General features: G+C 34.5%; 1 protein-coding gene across 5 annotated transcripts in view; it reads left to right on the top strand.

Annotated features, from left to right (window-relative positions):
- Nucleotides 1–24,998, top strand: part of FAM135A (family with sequence similarity 135 member A) — a 121,331-nt gene that overhangs the window by 70,562 nt on the left and 25,771 nt on the right. For 2 of the 5 annotated variants that reach the window (XM_021000144.2, XM_021000143.2), the window contains 6 exons: nt 1,662–1,817; nt 14,378–14,451; nt 16,540–16,694; nt 16,906–19,237; nt 21,633–21,793; nt 24,825–24,916. In XM_021000144.2, coding sequence (XP_020855803.1) covers nt 1,662–1,817; nt 14,378–14,451; nt 16,540–16,694; nt 16,906–19,237; nt 21,633–21,793; nt 24,825–24,916 — 2,970 coding nt within the window. Of the gene's footprint in view, nt 1–779; nt 836–1,661; nt 1,818–14,377; nt 14,452–16,539; nt 16,695–16,905; nt 19,238–21,632; nt 21,794–24,824; nt 24,917–24,998 lie in introns of those variants that run through there. The other 3 variants (XM_021000148.2, XM_021000147.2, XM_078155296.1) reach the window with 2 other exon arrangements.

Raw genomic sequence — 24,998 nt, 5'->3', positions numbered from 1 at the left:
TTCTTTTTTTTCTTTTTCATAATAAAATTTATTTTTAGTTTTCAGCATTCACTTCCATAAGATTTTAAGTTCTAAATTTTCTCTCCATCTCTCCCCTCCCCCCACCCTAAGACGGCATGTAAATTGATATGGGGTCAACACATACATTCATATTAAACCTATTTTCACATTAGTCATGTTGTAAAGAAGAATTAGAACCAATGTGGGAAAACCACGAGAAGGAAGAAACAAACATTAAAAAAAGAGACAGAACAAATATTATGCTTCAATCTGCATTCAGATTCTGTAGGTCTTTTTCTGGATGTGGACAGCATTTTCCATCATGATCTTTTGGAATTGAAGACATTTGTTTCTTAAAATATTTTGAAAATTTTGCATAAGATAAGCTTTGTACCATTAAGTCAGGTATTAAAATTTAAAAATAAAAGTCCTGTTCAAAACTAAAAACAAATGACAGGCCAAATTTAACTGTAGCTTATGATATTTCCCTGCCTCAGTGACTGTTTTTATTAAGATAGATTTAATAAAGGATTATTGGATTTCTGCATGTCTGTGCCTGGTCTCCTGCGGTGCTGATATGTAGGAGACTAAAGCTACCAACAGTTCTTTTTGTAAGGTAGTGGAAAGAAATAGAAAGAAAAAGTTTTCACCTGTGCAGAGTACTCTGCTCTAATTATTTTTAAATACCTGCTCTTATGAATACAATTACTTCCATGGAAAAAAATTGAATATTTGGAACTAAATTTATTTTATTCTTCTAAGAGACTCTTATTTTGTTTAGCAGTTCACCAGCTAAGTGATTGCCTCTTTTAGTGGACTCTACATTTCACAGTAGGTTAGTAGTAGTTTAACTTTTGTGATGTTTCCATGAATATTTAAATATGTAGAATAATTTATTGTCACCATTAGGTATGAATGTTTAGAAAAATTAGAGTTTAGAAAAATTACAGAATCTCTAAAAGAATTGGAGCATACTTTAGAAGTAATCTAGTCTAACTTGTAAACAGAAAACTCCCTCCATGACAGCTGTGAAAAGTAGTTATCACAATCTTTCCTTGATCTGGAGGAGACTTGTCACCTCTTTATGCAGACCATTCCAGAATACTATAGGCAAACCAAAATTTTAGAATTATAGAATCATAGGAGTAAGCCCTCAAACAGTAATTTATAAAATAACCCAGTGCCTTCAATGAAGTCATAAACATTTATTTAAGTATCTCATATAACTATAACTGTTTTTTAAAGTCTGTGTAATTATAACAATATATCTCAAATTTTGTTTATTTTGTTTAATCACATCAGTGTATTATGTGTAAAGTTTTCCACATTTTGTTGGCTGTATTTTTAGAGTTCCATATTTTATAGAATCTCATTTAGAAGATTTTCAGGGTTTTTTTACATCAGTTGAGTTGTTGTGATTTGAAATGATGTAACTTTAATAAGTTTTGCTTGAGATAATATTTAAAACTACTAGAATTAGTATTTTATTAATGAAACAAGTAGTAAAAATCAAAAATAGTTGTTGTATTATATGAAAACAAGATATAAACACCTTGTTCTCAGCCTTTTTCTTATTTTGAGTACCTAGCATTTTTTATAAAGAATTATGCTTATGTATTTAATGGGTCTTAGAAAACTGTTTTTTTTACCTCCAATTTCAGAAAATGGAAAATCCTGATGAACTGGCGGAACTCATAAATATGAATCTTGCACAGCTTTGCTCACTTCTAATGGCACTATGGGGACAGTTTTTAGAAGTTATAACATTACAAGATGAAATAACAGCATTATTAGCACAAGAACATCATACGTTAAGGGTGAGTGCTAAATGTAGAACTTCATGATGAAAGCTGTCATTTATCTGTTAAATTTTCTTAAAATGCAAAACCTGAAGTTTATGAAAACAAAAGCTACACAATTATGCACACATACATACAAACACACGCTTTCTCTCTCTTTCTCTCTCTCTCTCTCACCAAAATCCAAATCCAGAAGGGCCCTCAGAGATCATTTGTGCAACCATCTGGCCTCTTTCCTTTTATGAGTGAGAAAATTCATGTCCAGAGGGTGAAGTGACTCCCCTAAGGCTATACAGGCATTTAGAAGCAGAAGCAGAAATAGAACCCCCCTCTCTCTTCACTCCCAAACCACTGCTTGTTTAAGTTACTGTTAGTTACTGTTCTAAAAAATATAAGCAGAATCAAGACACTACACACACAAATTTCAGTGGTATAAATAATAGCCAGATATGATAATTGAAAAACTAACTGGTCACAGAGACCAGATAAGGAAACATTGTTCCAGTCATATAGATCCTCAGTATTTTTTTTAACTACTTCACATTTACTTTATCTTCCATTCAGTCTTTCCGTTGCCTTTGTTTCCCTTGCAATTTTGAGTCCTCCAAGAGTTTAGTGGTCCATGATTGGAATTATGTAACAGTACTACCCAGAGTATTGTTTTTTGAAGAATAGATATTCACAGAAGAAAGTAAATAGCTTGGGGAAATTTAAAGCTTTCCCTAGTGCCCAATTGATAATCAACCTTATCTCCTATTCAATTCTTAGCTTAGGTCATTGTCAAGTTATAGTAACGTCCAGATATAGGATTTGACAAAGGCATAGGCTGTCCATCCTCTCTCATAATTAAAGCACCTTGTATCCCTTTAATTCCTTCAAGGCTCAGTTCAAACATCACTCTTTATACCTTTCCTGATCCTCTCCCCACCCCCCATTCCTAGTGTTCTCCCTGCCAGAATTGCCTTTTATTTATTTTATATTTAATCAGTGTACAGTTTTTCGTGTATGTACTATTTTTTTTTGATAGAATGTTAGCTACTTGGGTACAGGTACCACTGTTTCATTTTTGTCTTTCTGTCCCCAACATCAAGCACAATGGCTGGCACATATTTGGCACTAATCATCGCTTGATTCAGTTAGTATTCATTTACTTCATTTTTGCTTCATGGATTGCTAGACTAAATACTTTTAAGTGACTCTAGATCTTGTGAAGGAGACCCTGTAGTGTTCATTGTATCAGTACAATAAACATAATGCCATCTGGAAAAGTAGATCTTGGAAAACTCACCATTTAAAGCAAGATACTCTTCATGACAATAGTAAAAAAAATTTCTTTTTTTTGCTTTTTGGTGAGACAGTCAACCAGAGCTCTCTCCACTGCACCACCTAGCTGCCCCAATAGTAAATATTTTTGAGAGCATTTATCTCACTGTGTTTATACTCAGAGGATCTTTAAACAAAATTCTTTGTCATCATATCCATTGTCTATGACAGTATGTATCAGTGCATGTTGTGTGCATTGACACGTGTGGGAGATATTGTGAATCCCTAAGTCTGCCTTTTACCTTGTTCCATCAAATACTTTTGTAATCAACAAACAAAAATGGTGAAATCTTGCATTATCAATTTTTTATGGAAATTAGAGCAGAAAATTATGAAAACCTATCTCTTCTCTTTTTATCTCTTCCTCAATCATATCTTTGATGCATATGTAGAGCATTATCACAAGAGTTTATGGAAGTATGAAAGTAAGCTTATGGGTCTATCTATTTTTGTTATTTACTCCGTGATCTTAACCATTTTTTGGGAATCTTATTTTTTGCAATATCTTGAGATTCATTCTCTGAGAGACTTTAAAATTGTGTCACCTCCAGCACAGAATTTTTCCTTAAGGAATTGATCAGGTCTAACTATTTTTCCAAACTTTTCCTTAAGGGCAATTTCTGCTTACCTAAATCAGGTACTAAACTGATGGAGTCCCAACATGGGACTTGACAGTGAAGATAAATGACTTCTTACCTTGTTTTCAGGACCATCCATTTCTTTCATTGTTTTATGGTACAAAACTGTTCATAATATTCCGTCCTCCATGAGGACTGGCAAATGAACTGAACTAGGATTTTATTAACCTTAAAGAAAAAATGGTAGTCAATATGAGACTCAAAAAGCCAAGAATAGGACAAACTTGATGAATAAATAGAATATTGGTTCTACATTATGTCAAAAATAAAAATCATATTTTTTCATATTCTTTGTACTCACCAAAATTTGTAAGTATTTCTGCACTATTTACATTATGTAATAGTTGGGCTTTTTTGTTATATATGACTGCTTCTTTGATTCTTAATAAAAAGATCTTAGGCTTTCCCTATCCTTGACCCAGTGCTTAATTGAAAAAGCAAAGTTTTTTATCATCTGCTGGTGTTGACTGAATCTTTCATTTTTTAAAATTGTGTTTAAACTGTATCATGACATGAGAAAACTAGATTGAGCTTGAGAAAAATAGCCAACAAATAGTGAATTGTAGAAGAATTTCATGGCTTTTCAGAGAGCTTATTTTTGAGCAAGTTATTTTTCTGAAGAGCGCTTTGGGTATGGGGGTCAGCTGGTATTCTTAGTCAAATATTTAAAATTTTGGCAATAATTAAACTTTTGGAATAATCTTGTCCAATAGTATAATAGCACTATACTCCCAGGCAATAAAGATTATGCCTCCATTTGGAGGAGAAAGTGTTTGCATGGTAGCCTTATGATTTCTTCATTTGGATGTCTGTTTCTTCATAATATACAGTTACTACTTAAAGGTGGTGAATTTATTGTGCATGTTTGATACAGGAATTACTCCTTTAGATTTTAAAAAACCTCAGTAATTGGAAATAATTAGGAAAATTTGTCTAAGGGAAAAGTCTGATTTGTTCAGTTATTTCAGTTGTGTCCAACTCTTCTTGACCTCACTTGGGGTTTTCTTGGCAAAGATACTGGAATGGTTTGCCATTTCCTTCTCCAGCTTATTTTACTGATCAGGAAACAGACAAACAAGTTTAAGTGACTTGCCCAGGGTCACACAGCTAGTAAGTGTCTGAGACTGGATTTGAACTCAAATTGATCTCAACTTCCTAACTCCAAGCCTGGTGCTCTACCCATTGCATCACCTAGCTGCCCCTACTAGAACATTTTTTAAAAAATCAAAGTAGTATTCTGTTAAAAAGCTGTATTCTCTGGCATTCTTCATTGAGAACTCTAATAGAGTGGTGATGACTGAGACATTGAAAGACCCTAAAGTACCTTATACATCTTAAAATGATAAAAGTTATGTTCAGTATACTTTTATAGTCCTTATGTTAAATTTATTTTTTCGGATGAGGAAAGCTAGATTGGGTGGACAATGAAAGAATCTCTGTGTTTTTTTTAATTGAATTGTATTTTCTGGGTTTTTTTTAATTGAATTGTATTTGAGACTCAAACACCAGAACACAAATATAAAATATAGAAAAGAAAAAGAAAAACAAAATCATGTCATGTGCATAACGGAACATAGGAGAGGTTTCAAAATATGTAACGATAAGTTTTCATTTCAAAAAAGCCTATATGATAAATACTATATATGTCGAGAGCTGTTCATCTTTTATCTGCTTCCATATAAGTTCTCTTTTCACCACTTGTTTTGAATACTTTTTCCCTGGTCAAGTCATTTATTTAACCCCATTGCCTAGCCAAAAAAACAAAAAACAAAAATGAAGTGAATATTTTTTCCCTTCAGTTGGTTGAACAGATTCTTGTAATAGCCTAACAGTGCCTCACACATATTAGGTATTTAATAATTGCTTATTTTGAAGATATAGACTGAAACAAGAGATGGCACAACTAAAGGGTTTGTTATTTTAGTGATTCTGCCAGAGAAATATTCCCAATGACTCCTCAAACCAAATTCTTTAGAATTGAAAGATTTTTCCTTGCATATCTGTTGTTCACAACAGAGTGGTATTTCAGGGGCCTTGGGAGAATCTAAGATCATTCTTTAAGATAACTAATTTTCCTTCAGAGTTAAAAAGAAAATAGTTTTAAGCAAGGTTTTTAGTATTAAAAAGTTAAATGAAATGAAGAGGTGTAGCCTATAAGTATTGATGATGAAATTTAGGTGCAACTACAAAGGAAAATTAGGAAGAGAATATTTTTGTATATAGTGACCTCTACTGGTAGTGGTTTTCTTCAGGTTTTTAAATTATATACTAACAGAAACAAAGAATTTGACAGTGTAAAAATCATCAGAATCTAAACCTTTTTAAGTGGTATGGATAAATTTGAAAAGATATGCATTTGTTCAGTCTGTATTCTGCTGAGTAGTGTCAACAAGCAGATGTGGACTTACGTTTTAGTCATTATACATTACTTTTTCTAGGAAGTTAGATTTTCTTCAAGTCTTAGTAAAACCCTGTTAAATAACCTATTAAATAGTTTCAAAACTGTGAATTTTTATGTTTACTCTTGTGTCTTATTATACAAATAAAAAGAAAATATTAGTAGGAAAACAGAGAACTGAACTTGAGGACTTATACATTTAAGGGACTTTTAGGGACTTTGCCCAACAGAAAAGACTGCAAACCTACTCTAACTTCATGACCTTAGAGAGATTTTTAGGCTCAGAGAAGTTAAATGTCTTGCTTAGGATTTGAACCCAGGTCTTCTTTACTAAGTCTGTGTCACTTTGTCCACTATGTACTGGCACCTACCTAGCAGAATCAAATGAGATAATATTTGTAAAGTTCTTTACAATGCCTAACCCATAGTAGCTGCTATGTGTAACACTTATTCTCTCCCTCTCCCCTCATGCCACACTGCCTCTTCTTTTACTTAAGCGGTGTTATTTGAAGATGAGTCTTTTACTTAACAAGCAATGTTTCATATTGAACACAATTTTTTGTAATTTTGACTTTTTTAAAAGAGTTTTTGGGGATAGAGTTTTGAGGGGAAGGAAGCTCCCAGTCTTTTTAGTTGTATTTGTCATTGTCCTACTTATATCTGCCACATCTTCCTAAAATTAATTCTCACTTTGTGTTTATTAAAGAATTGGAATAGAAGACAAGATAGCAGCTGATATCATCACCTTCTTTGTTGATTTTATAACATTCTGTATTCTTATTCTTCGGACAGTGAAGAGGTTAATTCTTTTTTTTTTGAACCTTATTCTTGCCTATTATGGTAAGAATTGCCTGTTACAAAACCATATGAATCTATATAGTGAGAGAGAATGTCAGTTCTTGATTCAAAATAGGGTATTTCTCTAATTTCATGGTAATTCAGTTTTTTTGTTTTTAAATATCTTTTGGAATTAAACTATACCCAAAGGCAGTCTTTATAAATCACATGGAGAAGGAACAAGCATATGTGCTTAATATGTCCACTCTGTTTGGAGAGTTCTCTAAGTTCTTCTTGAATCTCATTATTCCAATACTTCAGGGGATCTGATCTCATTTTTGTGTTTATTCCATCCATGGATACATCTCACAAACCATCCACACTTTTTTTTCCCACACATGTCTCATGTTCTTCTATAGATATTCCTAGTAATATCAACATAATGTACTAAAGAGACTCTAGTTTTATTTTGTGTTGTTTTGTTTAATATTTTGTGGGTTATAGTTGAGTAGTGAGGCTGTCCATTTCTTATCTCATTCTTGCTAAATGACTGGCCACTGCCTTTTCTGGTCCTACATTTCCTTAATGATATTTCTTAAGCTATTTCCTCACCTTTGTGGAGGTTATACCTGCTTCAGGCTCCTTTTGCCCACCGTGTATCTCTCTATTGGTCTTTGTGTCATGTGCATATTCAGTTTTTTGTTTTGTTTTGTTTTGTTTTATTGGTGAGGCAATTAGGGGTAAGTGACTTGCCCTGGGTCACACAGCTAGTAAATGTCAAGTGTCTGAGGCTGGATTTGAACTCAGGTACTCCTGAATCCAGACATTCAGTTCTTTTAAGATTGTGGTATTTCAGAATTTACAACCAGTATACCATCATCCAGAGAACATTTTTCATTGAAAAGATGAGATTTTGTGAAGGAAAACAGCATGAGAAATTGTGTGGGAAAACAATATGTTAAAAGAACTGTGTAATTTTTCAAATACACTTTGACCAGTTCTCTTGCTACTACTAAATTCTGGGTGCTTGCCCTGTTTGAGGACAGGAACTGTTTCATTTTTCTCTTTGAATCATAAATAGCTTCTTGGTACTTAATAAATGCCTGCTGGTTGATGAATCAGTATTATAAGACTTAAAAATTCTTAATTCTTCATCATCTGTTCTTAACTCATGAAGACTATTACACATACATTTTCTTTAATATTTTTAATTATAGGCATAGTATTTTTTAAATTTTATTAGTTTATTTTGATTTATCAACAATCACTTCCATATGCTTTTGAGTTGAAAATTTTTCTCCCCTTTCCTCCCCACCACCTTCCTCAAGATGGCACACAATCTGATATAGGCTATACATTTACTTTCCTATTAAACATATTTTCACATTAGTGAAGTTGTAAGTAAAAATTAAAACCAATAGGAGGAACCATCAGAAAGAGGAAACAAAACTCAACAGAAGAGGAAAAAAATGATAGCAATTCAACTTTCATAGTTCTTTCTTTGGATGTGAATAGCATTTTCCATCACGAGGTCTCTGGAGATGTCTTAGATCCTTGTAATGCTGAGAAGGGTTAAGTTTATCAATGTTAGTCATCGTACAACATGGCTGTTATTGTGTACAAAGTTCTCTTGGTTCTGCTTACTTCACTCAGCATCAGACCATGCAAGTCTTCTGAAGTCAACCTGTTCATCATTTCTTATAGCACAGTAGTATTCCATTACTTTCATATACCACAGCTTGCTCAGCCATTCCCCAATTGATGGGCATCCTCTCAATTTCCAATTCTTTGCCACCACAAAAAGAGCTGCTACGAATATTTTTGTACATGTGGGCATAGAATTTTTTTTTAACTTAGTTACTGGCCTACATAAATTATTTTGCATTTAACATTTTAGCCACGTGGTGTCGTTGCTTTCTGGATTTTGCTTTCTAAAATAACTAAATCACATACTTTCAAATGACCTTATAAACATTGGCCTGTTTCCTAACAGTGTTTTTTGTGTTATAAAGGAAATAATTTCTTCCTCCTACCATTTGGTCTAGAGAGGTAATGAGACTGATTTAAATAATGGGTCTGACAAAACCCAAAAATGATAGAATGAACTACTATTTTTTTCTCCTAAGTATCTTATTATTTAGGTTATATCCAGCAATATCAGTAATTACCAAGCAGTTGGTAACTCCTACTATGTACCAAGTATTATGCTAGATACTTGAAATAAAAGATGTAATGAAACAATCACTGCTCTCAAAGAGCTTACAGTCTCCTTCAAATTGAAATGTTACAACATGATAGAGTGGGAAAAACACTGATTTTAGAGTTAGAGGCCTTGAGTTGAAATTTCACTTCTGTTAATACATGTGTGACCTTGGACAAGTCACTTAATCTTTCTAAGTCTTAGTTTCCTCAGCTGTAGAATGAGGATAGTAGATTAAATAGGTCACTGAGGTTTCTTCCAGCTGGAAATCTGTGACTCTATGTTTTTGGAGGTTTTTTTGTTTTGTTTTGTTTTTTTTGTTATCTTTTTGTTGTTTTTTTGTGAAAGAAAGTAATTTCTAAAAAATAGTTTAGTTCCTGGTACTTAAATAGGTCATAATACCATTAAAATTTGTCAATAAGAATTATTTGCCTGCTATCCTAAGCACATAGACAGTTTTTTTCATTTTAAATACATTTAATTTTAAACCAGGTTGTTATACATTGGTTAACCTTGCTAAGGAAACATTCTGTTGTTAGTTTCTGGTTTTGTGTATGCTGTACTCAGTAAAGAAATAGCAGTGTACAGGATTCTCAAGTCTTTCAGAATTTATTCACATAAAAAAACCACTGCAGTTCTTCTTTTTCCTTGTTTCCTTCTCTTATCAAATCACAGCCATACAGATACTTGCAGTTTTGGTTCCCATTCACATAAGCTGAACTCAGATATATTTTTCACTCTTTGATTAGTTTCACTTGACATCCTTTTAACATAAGATAAAATAAGCTGCATTTTACTTTTGTGATAAAAGTTCTCTAATGAAAACATTTCTCATTATTTATAGTATTTAACTGGATTTTTCTCATTTTGCATTTGGAGTTACAGCTCTGGTAAATTCCAATATAATTTTAAATAAAATCAATATCATGGATTGTTTGAACCAAAGTATTCTACATAAATTGATATTGTAGATGCCTGAAATTTATCTCCTTTAAGCATTAGGTTTTTTTACTTGAAGATGTTCTGTATTCTTTGTTATTTGAAATTCTGCAATGTGAGAGTTTCGTTTTATTCTCTGTATTCTTTTTTAAAAAATTATAATTGATAAATTTATTTCCTCTTCCTTTTACCTCTTTCCCCTCTCTCCCCCAATCCCCCACAAATTCTCACATTGGTTGTGTCCAAAAAATGTGTCTCTTAATGCTTCCTGAGATCATGACCTTTTTTTTTTCAGGAAGAACATAGCGTGTTCATCATTGTATCTGTAATTGTGGTTGATCATTGTGCCTCCATTCTTTTTTTCTTGCTTCTCTCAAAGATAGCAGCCATAGTTTGTATAACAACTGCATGTTTTAAAATTTATTTTGTCTTCCAAAAATGCTTTTGAGAGTGTCCGTTTTCATTATAGTGCTTAAAAACTGCATTTTTAGCAACTTCATGGATTCTAAAGTTACCAGATCAGAAGGTAGGTTCCAACTTCCAAACCTTTAGGCTCGATCCTATTTCTTTTGTCATGAGCCTCGTAAGTAAAGGCTGTATGTATTGCCTCTAATCTCTATAAGAATAAGTAGATGGTATTATTAGTGTCCATACTATTCAGAATCTTTTGAGCCCTGACCAAGAGAGCCAGAATTTGTCCGCAAACATCAAAAACTTTGAAAAGAAAATCTATCAATAAAGAAGATACTCAGTCCTTTATCATTTTTTATGAAGATGACTGGGCTTCCAGAAGGCAGAAATGTATCTTGTTTGTTGTAACAAAGATCATGAAACATTTTAGTATTATATATTATTGTGATCTGTAGTAATTAGGCAGCATTTAACTAGAATAATTGATTTAGAATTAAACCTCAAAGATTATTTAGTCCAAATGCTCCCCCCCCCATTTTTAAGTGAGAAAACTAGGGCCCAGAGAGATTAGATAACTTACCTAAAGTCACAGAAATAGTATCTGAGCCAGAGTCAAACCCTGGGTCTTCTGATACCAAATCCACTCTTTCCACTGTACCACACTGCCTTTCTGGTAAGTAGTTTATATAAAATACTACAATTGTTCATTTTACTTAGCGTAAGTCCAATTTTCATTTTCTCAAATTTTCCAGTCCCCCAGTATCTACATTTTTTTGTCATTTTCTAGTTTTCCCCAACACCATCTAACCTGTAGTTAAGCTTTTGTATTTGTGGTAACAAATATACAGACTTGCACAGATGTTAAAACTAAAGTTCCTAGATCCAACTCCCTAAAACCCAGAGTTCCCTTGTTCTTTTGATACCCCTTCTGTTCTCCATTTGTTCCTCCATGTGTCAACATACTGTTAACTCCTCTCCAGTCTTTCCTCTTCTGAGGAATACTTGAATAGAGCATCCAGTTGCCTCCTGCTTTTTGCTCCTTGCCCTGTATCTTAGATATCTGGAGGTAAGAGGTAGCAAAAGCAATGAACCACAATACTGGATTTCCTGACCAGGAAGGTGACAGGATGATTCCCACTGGAAAAGGAAAATCAAGTCCAGAATAGTAGTTTAAAGGAAAAGGAATTAATCAGCAAGTATTTATTAAGCGCATGGTATGTGCTAGCCACTACATACTATGGATGCAGAGACAAGAATGAAATAGTCCCTGCCCTCAAGGGTCTGATATTCTATAAAAGACAGTGTGCACACATCTATAAAAGGGATAGGAATAAAGTTCTGGACTGTGTTAGTATAGAGAATTCCAGGATGAGGAACCCCCTCTACCAATGCAGGTCAGCACATTCTCTGCAACTTAGAGACTTAGAGAGTTGCAGTGAGAAGTTAAATAAATGACTTGTGAGGGGTCACATTCCCTCCATATGCCAGAAGCAGGACTTAAATTCAGGTCTTCCTGTCTTCTAAGCCAGCTTTCTGTCCTCCACACTATACTGCCTCTTCAGTTCATACAAAATAAAGACAACCTAATTTGGGATGGAAAGCACAGGCAACTAGGGAATTTAAGAAAGGCTTCATTTAGAAAGTGGAACTTGAGTTTTGAAGGAAACTAGGAATTCTAAGAGGAGGAAATGTGGATGGAGTGAGTGTGGTGCGAATAGACCCTGCATCCTTGGAATCTGGGAACCTTGGAACAGAGAGGCGCGGAGGAATTTGGGTTAAGGATGGGAGACTAACAAGTCCTGTAAGTCCTACTGGTCCAGCAGCCTGTAAGGGCTAGGGTTCTAGCTTAAAAAAGCATGGGGTGCCAAAACATGCTCCTTCTCATCCAGCAACCTCGACCAGGATTATTCCCCACAGCTCATTTTGAAAGGAATCCAAATAACTTGGGAGAGGGAGAGGAGAAAGACTGGCTTTATCCCTTCTGACTCAGTTCCTCACTTCTGAGTAAGATCCTCAATTAAAGCAGGCTTAGTATCAGTCTTAGGCAACATATTTCAAGAACAAGGAAAAAGATCCCTGTGACACTTAACATTCTATCTCTACCTGTCCAACATTTCATTAATAGAGACAAAATATTTTAACTATATAGATAAAAGGTTTGAAATGCATATAGATAGTATGTTTAAATTGAAGATGACAAAAGATAGCCAGGATAGCTAATTCACTTAGATGAGTCAGTATTCAAGAAAATTTTTAAATACTAAAATATTTGAACCAAACCTAAGGCCAGTTAGCCAAGGCTAATTATAAAGCTTTATAGTAGGTTCAAAAAATAAATTTCAAAAGTATAATATGGTGAGGCAAGGTGAGACAGAAGCGGTGCATCTGAAAACGGGTGGGATCAGTCAGTTATAAACACAGTATGAATCAGTAGTGGAATATTTGTTCATCATTTCAATCTTGTCTGATTCTTTGTGATTCCATTTGAGGTTTTCTTGGCAAAGATACTGGAGCAGTTTGCCATCTTCTCAAGCTTGTTTTACAGATGAGGAACTGAGGCAAACAGGGTTAAGTGCCTTGCCCAGGGTCACACAGCTAGTAAGCGTCTGAGGCTGGATTGAACTCAGGAAAGATGAGTCTTCCTGACTCCAGGCTTTGTCCACAGTGCTACCAAATTGCCCTGATCACCAAGAAAACGAATGTGATCTTAAGGTACATTAAGAGAAACTATATAATAATATGGAAGTGATAGCCTTACTACATAAACTGCACCATGGTTAGCCCCCACCTGAAGTATTACATTCATTACTGTATGTTACATTTTAGAGAGGGCATTGGTAAGCTGGACAATGTCAGAGGAAGGCAGGCATTCAGGATGATGAGGGATTTCATATGAGGGTAAGTTGAAGGAACTGTAGCAGTTTTAGGTAAGGGATAGTTGACTTCCGATATCTGAAGGACTACTATAATCCCTGTTAACTTGTTCTGCTGAGCTTTAGAAAACAAACTTGTGAGGAGGTAAATATGAGAAAGAACTTCCTGACATTTAGAGATAACCAGAATTATAATAGACTCCTTCAGAAGGTAATGGGTTCTCCCTTAGTTAAGAAAAGACCACATCTCAAAATGTTGCATTAAAGATTGTCAGTAAGCTGTAAGTTTGACTAAATCATACCTTACCTGGTCCAACTCCGAAATCTGGTGAAATATAACTGCAAAAGGTATCAATATAATGTGATCATCAAAGTATAAATGGCTTTCAGACTTGTTTGTTTGTTTGTTTTTTGTTTTTTTTGGCTGGGCAGTGGGGTTAAATGACTTGCCCAGGGTTGCACAGCTAGTAAGTGTCAAGTGTCTGAAGCCAGATTTGAATTCAGGTCCTCCTGACCCCAGGGCCAGTGTTCTATTCACTGAACCACCTAACTGTCCTCTGGTTTTGTTTTTTATAAGGAAGAGAGATCAGACGATCATGGTGCTGGGTATCAAAAGGGGATTAGGAAAGAAAGGGAAAGTCAAGGATACTCTCAACATACTTTCCCTACTTCACAATATTGCTGAGGGCCTTATCTTCCTTCACAGAGCAATAAAAGCTGTATGTATGGCTGAGGTACTTTGTGTACTTTGTGACAGTGTGCAGATGCCCCTTAGAACTATGACTAGAAATCTGAGCATCGCCTTATTTCAGAATCCTTCACATGTGTTTATTTTCATATTTTTATAATATTTCATTTTGATTGATGGGAGTCCATTGATACTGCTCGTTGTCATTTGAAGTTAGTGTAAATTGCTGTATTTTGATTTTAGGATAATTGTATTCTTAAAAGTTTACAACTATCTCCTTTGCCTAAAATTGTTCTATATTTGATTAACAGTAACTCTTGGGATTTTCCAGGTACGCAGGTTTTCTGAAGCATTTTTCTGTTTTGAACATCCAAGGCAAGCAGCCCTTGCCTATCAAGAACTCCAGTAAGTAACACAAAGCAGAAAATACTACAAGAGTGATATTAATTTTCTTTGAGTGGAACTTATATCTCACTGAGTCAGTGTTATTTTTCACTGAATATACAAGAGAGTGAGTCTGTGAGAAATCAAATTCCAGAAAAATTCTGCCTCTTCAGTCAAGTCTGTCAAATGTATGGAAATCTGATGTGAGGTCCCATTCTTAGTTGAAGATCCATCCCTGACCTGACCGATCAAAACCTTCATCTTCCCAGAGCTACGTTTACTTGATATTTTTATGGGTACATGATCCTGCAGGAGCAAAAAAGAAACCCCTTTATTTTCACAACATATGGATCCTCTCATTTATATCTATCTCCTGGAAATAAGCAGTCACTAGCCTCCAGAATCAAACTTGTGTCTGGTTTTATTATCCAAAGGAATTAGTTTCATTTCTCCTGTTGATTATGTATGGGTATGATAATGTATGATATAAAGCATTTTTTAAAGCACTTATTGTGCGCGAGCACCATGCTAAATGCTAGGGATACAAATCTAAGCAAGCAAGACAATTCCTACCATCAGGGAGCTTACATTCTAATGGAAAAACATAAAGGAGAATTAAAAGGGGTACATGCAAGTTAGCATGATTCAGAAATTTCCAGGAAGTGATAGTGAAGGTCTGGTTCCAGAAAAGAGAAAGCAAAAGCTTATCTGTGAGAGCCCAGAATCCCAGAGGCAGAGTCCAAAGTGTCTGTGGAGGGAGGTAAGGAATATGGCTGAAGATCAGCAACCAACAGGTCAAATAGGAGGTTATTGCATTTAGGAAGCCTGTGGAATATCCAGTTCAAAATATCCACTAAGCATTTGGTGATACTGTAGATCAGAGGTGTGAAACTCTCTAACCTACCTCACAAAACTCCCAGTTCACTGGAGCTAGATGAAAATGTAATTGGGAAAGGCTTAACAAAATCATTAAAAATACAATACAGCATAGAAATTTTTAATTTGTGGTTTTCTAAGTCAATATGTAGCCCACAGGGATCCTTTTCTATTTGAATGTGACACCACTGATGTAGATCTTGTCATTTTCTCATTAGAAGCCTTCAAAAGGCCAACTACATGAAATCCAAATACTTTAGCTTTTCAGAATCTTCACAATCCAGACCAAACCTCTACCCCTCCAGTTTCTGTTTCCACCACTTCCTTAGGTTAACCTTAAACTCTGGGCAAATGTAGCATATCTTGTGTTTCCTACTTTTTCTCACACTATTCCTTTTCACTAACATTTTTCTCAGTTTAGACTAGAAGGAATTGGTGTGCATTGTTTTAACTTGTTATTATTAGCATCAAACAATATAAACGTGCCCTTATGTGATTCTATTATCTGTGTGCTTCACAGTAAGTTAGATGGGTCTATTCCCTTAAGTCTTCTTACAGTTGGGAAACTTATATACTAAGACTAATAATGCCAACATAGATTTGTACATAAAAGTAATAATAATAACTAGGATTTCTATAGTACTTTTAAGTTTGCAAAGTGCTTTGCAAATATTAGCTCATTTTATCTTCATAACCTGAGAGGTAAGTATTATTTTTAGCACCCCACCCCTGCATTTTACAGATGAGAAAGCAGAGGAAGACAGCAGTTAAGTGACTCGCCTTGCCTAGGACCACATAGCTAATTAATCTATCTGAGGCCATATTTGAACTCAGGTGTTTCCGTCTCCAACTCTAACACTTTATCAACCCTACCACCTAGCTGCCTAGTAAAGCAAAATGTAATTTTAAAAATTAAAATGAATATATTTTATACCAGTTTGTACTATCAAGGTATTCATTTTCCACATGAAGTTTACCAATGCTAATTTTTCTCTTTATTGATTTTATACACATAAGATGAATAAACTTTCACCCTAGTTAGGAGATAAAGGGGATCCTCACTCTAGCCCTGACCTATACTCCTCACTTTCTAAACAGTTGTACTGTTAAGTCTGTGAAAGTACCTCAGCTATTTTCACAGGTTTTTTTTCTTGGGACCATGGAAGTCTAGAGGCAAGAATTTAATTTATTGGCTTTATATTACAGTACTGACTAACAGTTTATATTTTTCAGTGCTCAGAGTCATCTACAGATGTGCACAGCTATCAAAAACACTTCCTTCTGCAGCTCTCTTCCACCCCTTCCTATCGAATGTAGTGAACTCGATGGAGATCTCAATTCATTACCTATAATCTTTGAAGATAGGTATTTAGATTATGTTACTGAAGGTAAGTATAACGAAACTAAAATGTGTATGCAAGCCAGGAATGCTTTTTAAAATATGTTCATTCATAATGTACATAAAACTTTGTTCATTTTTCCCTCTGGTTATATTTATTTTGAGGATATTTGAAAGTTATATGCAGAAAAAGTACATCTTAATCATTTGAGTTCTCTTATCTTGTTTTAAACCTAAATCTTTTTTTCTTTGGATAAAAGACTTAGATGCACCCTGGATGGGAATTCAGAGTCTTCAGAGATCAGAGTCCAATAGAATGGATAAGTATGAGACTGAAGAAAGCCCTGTAACTGGACTTTCTAGCCCAGAGTTGAAAATCAGACCTGCTGGTGCCTCCAATATATTGTATACAGAAGGTGAAAAGCAGCCCACAAAGTCTCTAAAAGGAAAAAATGAAGATTCAAATAAACCCAAGGTTAAGGTTACTAAACTGATGAGAACTATGAGAACTGAAAACACCAAAAGAGTAATAAAACAAAACTCTAAGGACTCTGTGGTTTTGGTAGGCTACAAATGTTTGAAAAGTACAGCATCAGAGGACCACTTTAAATGCTCTGAAGGCAAGCCTTCACATAGCCAAAAGGAGGGTCTGGATCCCACAATCAGGGGATTTAATTATGAGACAAAGACCTGCACCAGACAGACAAGTCAAAAAGAAGTTGGCTTTTTGCCAGCTGACACAGACAGAACTGAACAAAAGCCTACAGAAATTGAAAATGTACACCCAAACCAATTTTCCTCTTTGAACTTTGGCAGCCTAAATCTTTGTGCAAATTTGTCCATTTCAGGTAAACTTGATATCTCCCAGGACGATAATGAAATTACACAAGTGGATCACAATCTGGCATCTGGAGGGTCATCGGACGTTTGCCATGCTCATCATACAACTGAATCAACAGGAGTTAGGACAATTGAAGTAAAACCAAGTAGTAAAAATCCTTTCAGGGGAGAGAAAGTAACTGTCACAGTAGGGCTATGGACAGAATCTCAGCAAGATGAGATATTTTTGGATAATTCTCGGTTACCCAACTTTCAATCTATAGAAGCTAGTGATAAGTTTAAATCTATAGAAGGATTAGTTTCTGAAAAGGAAATTGTACAAGAAACAAATTGCCGATGTATTGGAGATTCTTTAAGTAAATTAAAAAGTAATCCATCTAATCTTTCTGCAAGAGAATATTATGTTGCAGTAAGTACAGATACAATTAAGTTACCAGATGTTAATGTCACATATGCCTCCTCTAGATTTTCAGATTCAGGTGTTGAAAGTGAACCAAGTTCTTTTGCAACACATCCAAACCCTGATGTAATATTTGAAACCATACAAGAGAAAGGTGCTAATAATGAAAGAATGTATTCTCAGCTTTTGCTAAAACCAGATTCTAACATAAAAATGTCATTAGAAAGCCATTGTACAGAGAGTACAAGTGCTTTAAGTGAAATACAGTCATCTTTGACATCCATAAATTCTTTACCTTCGGATGATGATGAACTGTCACCTGATGAAAATTCTAAGGGATCTGTTATACCTGAGTGCCATCTAAGTGATAGTAAAACTGTGTTAAATTTAGGAATGATTGATTTGCCAAAATACAATGATGACAAGAAGTCAAGTATTATTTTGCAGCATCAGAGTGTCATATTTTCAGGACTTTCAGACACTGAATCTATAGCTGTAAATTCCTTACATTCAAATATAAGGCATCCATTGCAAGTGGTTGCTTCAGTTGAAGATCCCTCTAGTAGCCACAGTTCACAGGCAAACTTTAACATTGTGGGTAAGGATTCTCAAAGTCCTAATGAACCTTTTATCTCTACAGAGAAAGTGACTACACTAAAGTCAGAACTTATTTATTTGGGAGCCACTTGTGGTGATACAGGTTCATTTTCTAATAATGCAGAGTTTAGTGAAGCTAGACCTCATGAAGAAAAATTAGACCTCAAACAAATGGTTGCAGAATTACCAGTAGTTAAAAAGGAAACTCACACAGGCACAAATGACCTTTCATCAGCCAGCAGTACTGATATGGTAAAACAAGGGCTTGTGGAGAATTATTTTGGTTCTCAAAGTAGTACGGATATTTCTGATACATGTGCTATTGACCACAGCAATCCGGTTAGCCCTCAGAAGGAAATTTCTGAAAAAGACTTGATTAATTCTCAGCAAGAGGAAGAGGAGGAAGAGCAGGATCAAGAAATGGTTCAAAATGGGTATTATGAGGAAGCAGAGGATTCAGTTTTGGATGGAGCCATAAGTGCTCACTTTGAGAACAGTCATGGGCTAGCAGAAGAGAAATTTCTCCAAGCTGAAAGAATAAACAGTGAATATCTAAGGGATGGTATAAATATGCCTGCTGTGTGTACTCCTGGTTGTTTATCTTTCCCATCTGCACCAAGAGAGTCTCCTTGTAGTATTAAATGTTCTTCTAAAAACAAATTTGACGCAATCACGAAACAACCAAGCAGCACTTCATACAGCTCTACTTCATCAATTTCCTGGTATGAAAATTCACCCAAACCTCAAATACAAGTGTAAGTAATAGACCAGTAGTATATTTCCTTAAATTAAAGACCTTTATGGAGCTACTTAGATGTGAACTTTTGAAGGAAAGAGATTAGCAATCATGGAGAATTAGTGTGCATTTAAGTGCTTATTGAATTAAATTAGTTAATAGGTGTGTGAACTATTGACAGTTCTCATGTCTTAGCCAGCTACCTTCTGTTAGATTTATGAAGGAATCACTTTCCTACCCTAGAATATTAACATGAGTTTCTCATAACTATATATTTAGTTTCAGAAATGGCCAGCAGACCAAAATAACATTTTTAAAATTTTGTGTTTTTAGAGAACAAAAATAAATTTACAATAAAACATAAAAGTTTAAATCATGAAAAGTAGAAACGTGTCACTACATGCATTGGAAATACCATAAATTATACTAAAGGAATGAAGACCTGTTTTGTACTGTAGTTGGTGTAATACAAACATAACTTAAAAACATTTCAGCACGTCTCTTAGAGACATCCCTGTTGCTCCCACAGTCATTGATTGTTCTTCTCTTGATTGATTGATTGAAATAGCAAGCCATTTCTAGCTAAGAATAAATGTTCTAGTGGTGATTTTATGGATGGTTAAAGCTATATTTTCACTATACAGAACGAGCCGCCTTTTCTACCTACTCTACTCCAGAGAGAAAGCAAGTATTCTGAACAGATCTAAGGATTAAAAAGATTGTCCACCACTGTAGCAAGCAAGGAAATGACCAGAAGATCCAAGTATATAGAACTACATAAGTTTGTCATTGTGTGGATACTAGTTCTCTAGCTTATAAAGTTGATGGAGAAGACCTGAGAAGAAGGATCAGGGAGACAAAGTATAATATCTATCACAACATATAAAGATAAAACTTGAAAGGATCAGGACAACCTGGCCAGCAGTTAAAGTAAAATACTTACTTTAACTATGTTCCTAGATGAGCTGATTTTTTTTCTGCATTAGTAACATACTTAGCTATTATTTCACCAACACAAACACCTTGAATAACAACAACTGGGATTTACATAACACTTTTAAAGTTTGCAAAGCTCTTTACAAATCTTATCTCATTTTATACTCTCAACAGCCCTGGGAGGTAGGTGCCATAATTAACCCCATTTTACAGATGAGGAAAGGAAGGCCCACATGGGTCAAGTGACTTATATGCCCAGAGTAACACAACCTAGTGTCTGAAGTAAGATTTGAACTTAGGTCTTCCAGATTCCAAGTCCTGTGCTTTATCCAGTGTGACACCTAGCTGCCTCCAAGATAAATACAGTATTGTCCCACAAATAAATACTTGTACATTTTGGTGTTTTGATTATCAGGAATAAATTAAAACTAAATATTCCTTAAGTTCACTACCAAAATTGCTGTTATCAAGAGTATTAAACTCATACCTCCCTATCTTTGTGTTGTATTGCACATAATATAGTAAGTATTTGTTGAATTGACAAGTGACTGGAATCCAGTCTGTGGTTCTGTCATAACCAAGATGCAAAGAATACTTCATTCTATGAGCATTTTGTGACAGTAAATGCAAGTTCCTAAAATACTATTATATTTCTAAACCACTTAAATTATTAAAGAAACACTAGTACACCAAAGAGCTATATAGCATGCTTTCCCCCACATTCTGAGTTCAAAAAACCATTTCTGTGGCATTGCAGATAGCCATAGCCTTCCATGAGATCCATCTATCTCCCCAGGTCACTTAGCAGTCATCTAAAAAATTTAGATCCTCCTTTTATATACTCAGGACAGGTAGGCAGGAAATAACTAATGTTTATTTAATTGTAATACAAAGTTGGTTGTGGGTTTCTAATCTGTTCATCAAGGATAAATATTGTATGATAAGATTTAGTGTTTACAGTCCCTAAGAGATTGGTTTATCATACCTTTAACCGAGTATCACCACCAAATGCTCATATTGCAACAATCCCCTTACGTCACAAGGTTTGCTCCCACCATTCATTGTTGTAAGGAAGATAGATACAATACAGCCTAATCTATTAGATACTGTAGCTACAAGATTTGAAGAACAGGTATGTGTAACAGATAAGCTTTCAGTATTATCATACTGCAGTTGTCTCCCAAACTTTCTTCTGAAATTTTAATTAGAAATTTAGAAGAGTATGGCCTCACTCCTAGTATTATCCTTAAATGATTTTTCATTTGAGTTCACTGTATTTGATTAGAATTAGAATTTTCCAAAAAGAAAAGGAAAGATTATTGGCAAAATATTTGGAACTTAATAATATCATATAATTTCATTATTTTAAAAAAAGTCTTCTAGATTTACTTTGTAATTCCATAAACCTAATGTGTTTTCTTCCTGCTACTAAAAGTAAAATACACAAATTAGGTATTAATTTATATATTTTGCTTCAGTTTCCTTCAGGCAAAGGAAGAATTAAGACAACTTAAGCTACCTGGATTTATGTACAGTGATGTTCTCCAGCTGGCTTCCTCAATACCTTATTTCAGCATGGAAGAGGATGATGGTTCAGAAGATGGAATACATCTCATTGTCTGTGTCCATGGTTTAGATGGTGTGTGCATCCATAGTATTAATACAAATATTTAGTCTCATTAATAATGATGATGATAATTTTCTTGTATTATTTACTCTCTGATCTGAAGAAAAGGATTCTTGAATTGTTTAAATAGATATACTACTGATCCCTTTACAAAATCCGTTCAGTCAAAGAAGCATGCTTACCATTTTATATAAATAATAATACCACAATGATTGGACATCATTGGAACGGGACTTGTGAAAGACAGTCCACTGGGTTTCAGGCAGCTAGATAGCATGGTAGATTAAAGTACTGTACTTAGAGCTACGAAGAAGACTCAAATTCAAGCCTGCTTCAGCACCTACTGGTATGTGAACCTGGGCTGGTCATTTAAGCTTCACATTTTCCCAGTCTTAAAGTGGAGATAATAATAGCAGGTCAAATGTCAGGTCAAATGTGATAACATGTGAAATGCTTTATAAATCTTAAAGTACTATCTAGTATTATCACATTAATTTTCCTTTTAGTCATTTTGCATTAGCATCTTGCTCCGATGTATATTTCCTTGCTTCTTAACAAAGGACATTAAACATACTTGTCTATTTTTAATGACTCAATCAACATTATTAACACACTATCTTTGTACTAGACTGTATTGGAAAACTTAATTTCTGCATCCACTTTTGAATTTTTTTCCCCCTATCTTAACTATCTGTCGTCAGCTTTCACTTCTAACTATAGCCAACAAGCTGCATCTCATAGAACCCAGACATGTTCAGATGTGCCTTTTCTAATTTGTTGTGATATAGGAAACTAGATAACCAGACTTAATTATAGGTTGATTAATTTTGATGGCCAGCCTTGGTCCTAAAAGATAAACAAAACTCTGTAGAGAACAGGTACATACATCACCTACACTGTCAGACATGGTCACTATATCCACTGATTTTGTTTAACTATTTTTCTTTATTGCAAGGTCAGATTCAATGGTGAGGAAGAGGGGCATTTATCTAGAAATGTCTGCGATATAAAATCGAAAGACATCAATAAAATAAAAGATATCAGTAAAACTTTTAAATTCAGCTTTTGTACATTCAAGATTGCTAAAAATCTGATCTCAAAATAAGTGGAATGTTACTGTATTACAAAGTACTTTTTTTTAACATTTAATTAAGTAAAGTCAAAACTCTGTTCTTTAAAGGTATACCTCAGTTCCCATGAGAAATATATGTTTTTGTGTGACCCTGGGCAAGTCACTTAACCCCAATTGCCTAAAAAAAAGAGAGGGAAACATGCTTTTCCTTCAACTGATAATTTAAATCAAATACTTGAACTAATAAGCTAAGGAAACTCATCTAAAGGAAATGTGTAAGGCATCAGTAGGACTTATAGATCAATTAGGGATTGTTCATACTACAAAATTATTTTTCATTTTGTAAAAGGATGTACCACAAGTTTCCTTTATTATTATTTTCAAGTTCACTTTGTTGCATTTTTTAAAATAGTATACACTTATACCTTTTTAATTTCATATTATGTAGCTTATCTCTTACATTAGAAGTAAAGAACATTTGATCTAGACCTGGTTATTTTATGTCCTTTCACCTATGAACCCCCTCCACCCCCCAAAAAAAAACCCCACTATTTGATATTAAAATCTTTATACTGCTGAAACTAGAAAGAACTTTGTTACTAGAGTTTATGATGCTTATTTGCCATATATTTTAATGCCAAGCTCATCACTGCATCCCAGGCCATCACCAGTTGTCATGATTTTTCTCTTGCCACTTTACTTTTATAACTCTGGAAGAGAGAGTGAGGCTGACAACTTTGTGTATCTCTGCCTCACTTAATTGCAGTTCACACTCAACTCAACACATCACCCTATGATGTCACTGGTTGTCTTTGAAAATAGATGAACAACAGCAACAGCAGGAACCTGTTTTCTTCAGATACTTACCTGAGGACCTTTTTGAAACTACAGAAAATAGCAGATATTCATAATTTTTTATAGATTCAAGTTATGGATACTATTTCACCTTTCTAGATTGTGATAGTCAGCTGGAAAGACGGTTCATAGATTTGGTCCATTAGTACAGATATCTTAGACCAACACTCCAGGTGAATGACAAGCTGAGTCCAGAATTGAAGAGAAGCTATAATAAGGTTAAAAATTTGGGAAATTTCATGATTCTTCTAATGGCTTAAAAGAATTAATTAAAATATCTTTAGTTTTGACTCTAGATGGAACAGCTTTCCTGCTATACAGAAGATATTTTAACAGATGAGCTTTTCTACCCAATATATCCTAGAATCTGAAAGTATGTTCTTTTAAAAATGTTTTTTGGAAAGAATAATCATGGTTTATATTTACATAACACTTTAAGGTTTGTAAAATGCTTTACATATATTTCTTATTTGATCCTTACAACCACCGGTGATGTAGGTGTGTTGGTTATTATCCCCATTTTACAGATGAGGAAACCGAGGCTGTGAGGTTAAGGGGCTTGCCCAAAGTCACACATCTAGTAAGTGTCTGAGACAGGATTCGTACTCAGATCATCCTGACTCAAAGCCTAAAACTCTTTCTACTATGCCAGGCTACTTCTGTCATTACCATTTCACCTCACTTCCAAAAGGAAGATGGCGTAGCTAAAACTGGCTCCAATATGTATTGTGAAGTTATTAGATGATGAGCTAGAATAGTTAAAGTTCACACCCAGCTGACTTGCTATATGTAACCAGTAATAGCTACAAAGCACATTTTTGATGTTTTATTTACTACCCTAACAAAGAGAGCAATAATAGCTAAAGAAATACATCATAAAATTGAGAATGATGCCATTATATTATAACTCAGATCTCATTTGTTTACTGCTTATAGGCATTATCTAGATTCTGGATGTCAGTTTTGAAGTGTTAAAAGTTGAGGCTGCTTCAGAAAACTATCTGTTCACTGACATCAACACAGGCCATAAAATTGCCTTCATAAACTAAAAAAATACAGGGATACTGTGTTTTATATTTCTGCTGCTTCTTTACACTCGAAATTTTCTGTTTCTAGGTAACAGTGCAGACCTTAGATTAGTTAAAACATATATTGAACTTGGACTTCCTGGAGGACGAATAGATTTTCTTATGTCTGAGAGGAATCAGGTATGACGTGCCCTTTCATAGGAAACCATATTAAAAGTATTTCTTTTATAAACTCATTTCTAGCTATTTGAAAACTCTTTTC

Source organism: Phascolarctos cinereus, unplaced genomic scaffold (genome assembly GCF_003287225.1).
Source record: "Phascolarctos cinereus isolate Bilbo 61053 unplaced genomic scaffold, phaCin_HiC Scaffold_5;HRSCAF=322, whole genome shotgun sequence".
NCBI lineage: Eukaryota > Metazoa > Chordata > Mammalia > Diprotodontia > Phascolarctidae > Phascolarctos > Phascolarctos cinereus.
The sequence above is the reverse complement of the archived record's forward strand: the minus strand, read 5'-3'. Positions and strand labels throughout refer to the sequence as shown.